This window comes from Sinocyclocheilus rhinocerous, unplaced genomic scaffold (genome assembly GCF_001515625.1).
Source record: "Sinocyclocheilus rhinocerous isolate Xijiao unplaced genomic scaffold, SAMN03320098_v1.1 scaffold574, whole genome shotgun sequence".
In the NCBI taxonomy this organism is placed as follows: Eukaryota; Metazoa; Chordata; class Actinopteri; order Cypriniformes; family Cyprinidae; genus Sinocyclocheilus; species Sinocyclocheilus rhinocerous.
The window spans coordinates 2,315,655-2,320,499 of record NW_015659919.1 but is presented as its reverse complement, the minus strand read 5'-3'; the positions used below and the strand labels follow the sequence as shown (position 1 = coordinate 2,320,499).

Sequence of the window (4,845 nt, the reverse complement as noted above, 5' to 3'; positions counted from 1 at the left end):
ACGGCTCTGTGTAGTTAATGCTGCTCAATGTGAAAGCCCGCAGGTGATGGAGATTTACCGCCGATTAAAGAACCGGCTTTACTGACAAGATGCGCGTTAAATATTACATGCGATTTATCGTGCAGCCCTAATTCAAACTCACATTAAAAAAATTTTAACATTGAATAAAGCACATAATCAGTACCTGAGATTACGGTCATATAGTTTGTATCTAGTTGTTCCAGCTGCGACTTCGCAAAAATAGAACCAGTTTCTAAAATTTGACATTTTGCGTGTCGCCGTCGCAGCTATTTAGGACAAAACCTGATTAAAATGTGTCGTGGCATCACGTCGCGTGTAGTTAGGACACTGTGTAAGACCTTCGTTCATCTTTGGACCACAAATTAAGATTTTTGATGAAACCGGAGAGCTTTCTGACCCTCCATAGACAGCAACGCAACTGATACATACTGAGTGACTGATACCATCTTTGTTATGGAATACGCTTGTTGGTTCACACCGAGTTCGCAGTTTTAACGTAATGTTTGCTTTAATTTATTTTCAAGATCTGCGGAGACTATCTGTTGTTGCTTTCAGTATGGCTATAATGTCACACAAAATGATACTACCTTTCTAGGCCTTGAACGTGGTAGTTGCATTGCTGTCTATGGAGGGTCAGAAAACTCTCGGATTTCATCAAAAATATCTTCATTTGTCTAAGTCTACCATTGAGAAAATGAATTGTGAGTTGAAAATCTCCTTCACACGAGGTGTGCTAGTACTAGGAGTGTGTACATGGAGACAATTCAGAATCAGTCAATTCTAATGGTTAGTATTACACAGGTATTGGGTATTAGCACAGTAGCTTTGGGTTTGTAACAGAGCTATTGACTTACCTTAACAGGACGGGGCAGGTCAGGAGCTTTAAAGCGCAGGTAGATCTGACTGCCTATAGAAAGGCCGATGAACAGCCAGTAATTAAAACTGAAGTAATTAATTAGCTGGAACACGTCTTTCACGCAGAGAAATATGAGTGACATGCCACCCTATGGGAGGAGGAAAAAAAGCAGATCATACAGATTGAACCGTTCTGTTTTTAGCATATAACATGGATATTCTACATTTTCTACATAGTACAGGCATGTCTCAGCCTGCTTACATTAAACAGCAGGGCTGGAATTGGGGTGTAGCGTTTGACATGGATCATACAGAGGACATTGGGTAAATGGCCCTCACGCGAACCCACAAAGAATAGCCTAAAAGGAAAAAAAGGATTTGGCTAAGAAACGGAATTCCTGCCACCATGCATCGACTCCTCAAACGACAGAAGACTCAGAACAAGATCTTTACCTGGATGCGGCAATGATAGAGGAGTTTAAACCTCCATAACAGGAGATGGCCACAGACAGCGGGATGAGCCAGCTAGCATATCCCAGCACATAGTCAGCAAACGTCTGTGTTAATAATAATAATTTATTGTCATTGCTGTAAGAACAACGAGATTACATTAGAGCATCAATCGACAGTGCAATTTCATAAGTGCAAATGCGTAGGAATGTTAACAGTGACATAATAAGGTCCAACATTATTAGCCATAGTATAATATGTCACAGGACAATACGACATTGGTAAGGAATACAGTGTATAAGATAGAGAAACAGTAGTAACCAGAAAGATGTGTATTGTTGTGTGTGCTGCAGCAATGCAAAGTCCAGTTCACAGTATTAAAAGCATGAATGTATTAAGACATAAAAGCAAGTGTTTTTTTTTCATTATGACCAATAACCAATAAATGGCTTACACTCTATACTAGTTTGTCTAAATAATTAAAAAAGTGAATTTAGAGATCACAATATAACACAATGTACAGTATCTATTTTGTTTTGTTTATATTTTAACACTACAACTGTAAAATTACAAAACTAATATTAACAACTCTCTTATATATTTTTTAAACCAATAAGCTTTTTACTTTGGTGGAAAATTGCTTCTCTTAAAGCTTAAAGGGGTCATATGATGCGATTTCAATTTTTCCTTTCTCTTTGGAGTGTTACAAGCTCTTGGTGCATAAACAAGATCTGTAAAGTTGCAAAGACTAAAGTCTCAAATCCAAAGAGATATTCTTTATAAAAGTTAAGAGTCAACCACGCCTACCTAAAACGGCTCGTTCTAACACGCCCCCACATGTCTACGTCACGATGTGGGAAGATTTGCATAACGCCGCCCAAATGTTCACGCAAAGAAAGAAGGCCTAACTTTTATTCTCGTTGTAGTATTGTTGCTGCCGCCGCCACCATGTTGTGAAGACGCGGTGTCTTTCGTTGTGAAAGCGAAACTACTTTGTTTGATCTTCCAAAAGAGGACACAACTAGAAATCAGTGGTTAAGTTGTATTTACAACACTGTTCCAAAACAGTTCAACCCAAATATTCAGATGTGTGCAGCACATTTTATGGAGGACTGTTTACTGGGAGAGTAGCCTACAATGCCGGTGTCTGTTTCTATAAAGTGGGGCAATTCCAACTTTGCAAGGACAGTCTGGCACTTCATGACTCACAGCCTGTAAGTACGTTTTTATATTTAAAGAATTTGCCACTGACGATTCAAACGCGAGTTTTGAGCAGTGTAGAGTAGCGCTTGTTGTTTGTTGTTTCTCCGATCACAAATGCAGACATGGTTTTAGGTTTACGCAGCGCGATACACAACGCAACGCGCAACAAGACAGTATAAGTCATTATAATCAGTAATTATGTCCCCACTGGATGCAACAAATGCCTCATTTATAATGGGTTTTATTGGTTTTGTCTCGTCGCACCGGGACACAGCATCACAGTATGGTAAGGGGCGTAACATTTCCGTCACACGCTTGAGGTATTCTGCCAATCACAACGCACTGGATAGCTGGCCAATCAGAGCACATCTCGCTTTTCAGAACGATGAGCTTTGTAAAAATCGACGCGTTTCAGAAAGGCAGGGCATAGAGGAGAAACAATAATGTACAGTATGTAGAAAATAATGTATTTTCTGAACCTTAAACCGGATAAACTCATTGCATTACACCAAATACACAAAATAATGTTCTTTTTAGCAACGTCATATGACCCCTTTAAAGCTTCTCTTCTGTTACAATTATCAGTGTAAGCTGTGTTCCCAAATGCAGAAGTGAACCAGACTCACAGCAGATGTAGAGATTAGTTCATGTGGAGCAGAAGTTATTGCAAACCATTCTGAGACACTGAACAAAAAACTCAGAGCTGCTCGTGTACAAATGAACAAAGTGCCACGCTTCACTGTGATAGATGCAACGCATGTATTTATTTAATTAAATTGCAGCCTTTGAGACTAGACAACCTCACTAAGCAATATCGCAATTTTGTTTTATTTTTTTTTGTTTTGAATAATTGTGCAGCTGGTTAAGCTAATGTTGTTGTGTTAGATGCTCAAACAAACAGCAATGTTTTGGAAGAATGTACAGTTGTCTCTGCATACAAAAATGTAACAGGACCCAGCAGAAACAAAACAGTGCTTCAAACACAGTAAACACAGTTTGTTGGCCATTAAAACTTCTACAGAGCAGCATACTAGCATAATTACAGGCAGCAGAGCTTCTGTGGTTGTGGACTAATGTCATCGAGCATCTCTAGAGAGAGGACATTGCCTCAAGCTGCTCTGCTTAACCAGATCAGTGTAACAGGAAATGAAAACATGATCAAATCTGGAGCAAATAAACTAAACAGACGAGGTCCATTAACTTCCATGTGACATCCAAGATCATGTGGGTTAAAAATATGCTTTGCTACAGTAGCTTGAGATATTCAGATATTCAATGTATCTTTTTTATCATAAAATTCAGCTCCTAAGAAATGTTTTACTCACCACAGCCACAGCTTCACTCTGTAGCAGTGTATTCATGTCCAGCACTGCATAATAGGCGATATTAGTCAGGATGTAGATTATTGTGACAATAGGCATGGAGATCGCTATAGACAATGGCAGGTTCCTGTAGAAGAGAAAGATAGATTTTGCTTACATACTACATCTTCCTAATTGATTTGCAACAAAACTGTTGGACATTCATTCAAGATGAAGTGTGAAATTTCTGCACCAAAAAGGATTGTAAAGATGATGACTGTTTTTTCCAAACACACCCCCAGTTTGCCACTGGTCAGTAAAACCGATAGTCCCGCCCCCAAATTAATGCCATTGGTTGAGCCAATTTGATTCAATTGCTTAAATGAATTGAGCAATGTTTCGAAAGTACTATAGCATAAACTTTTCAGGGCAATCAACCTACATATGGCTTACTTAGGGTTATCTCTGCATATTAAGCCGGGACATGAGAAATACTTCTATTATTATTGATTCTTACTCATGATGAGTGGAGCATGTCTTAATATTAAGTAAAATGTCATGAGCATTAGTACCTCTCTGGGTTTTTAATCTCCTCTGTGACGAAGTTCAGGGTGTCCCAGCCTGAGTATGAGTACAGAGCGGCATACAGAGCCAGAGCCATGTTTCCTGGATCCAGTTTAGAGTTCTCAAACGAATCCCTAAAGTTGTCCGTTTTTCCTGTGGCACAGCAATGCAGATGCAGTCAAATGTCAAAAACAAACAGTAACAACTCACAAAAATATAAATGTGTAGCACTTTTTTTTTAATATCTCATTCTCATCAAGGCTGCATTTATTTGATTAAAAATACAGTAAAAACAGTAATATTGTAAAATATTATTACAATTTAAAATAACTGTTTTCTACTTTATTTTAAAATGTAATTTATTCCTGTGATGCAAAACTGAATTTTCAGCATCATTATTCTAGTCTTTAGTGTCACATGATCTTTCAGAAATCATTCTAATATGCTGATT

The 4,845-nt window shown here is 38.3% G+C and overlaps 1 protein-coding gene across 6 annotated transcripts in view; it reads right to left on the bottom strand.

Annotated features, from left to right (window-relative positions):
- LOC107724282 (Y+L amino acid transporter 2) overlaps window positions 1–4,845 on the bottom strand; it is a 17,292-nt gene that overhangs the window by 5,177 nt on the left and 7,270 nt on the right. For all 6 annotated transcript variants that reach the window (XM_016533131.1, XM_016533129.1, XM_016533126.1 and 3 more), the window contains 5 exons: window positions 4,403–4,547; window positions 3,855–3,978; window positions 1,330–1,433; window positions 1,139–1,235; window positions 876–1,025 (listed from right to left, as the gene is read on the bottom strand). In XM_016533131.1, coding sequence (XP_016388617.1) covers window positions 876–1,025; window positions 1,139–1,235; window positions 1,330–1,433; window positions 3,855–3,978; window positions 4,403–4,547 — 620 coding nt within the window. The remainder of the gene's footprint in view (window positions 1–875; window positions 1,026–1,138; window positions 1,236–1,329; window positions 1,434–3,854; window positions 3,979–4,402; window positions 4,548–4,845) is intronic.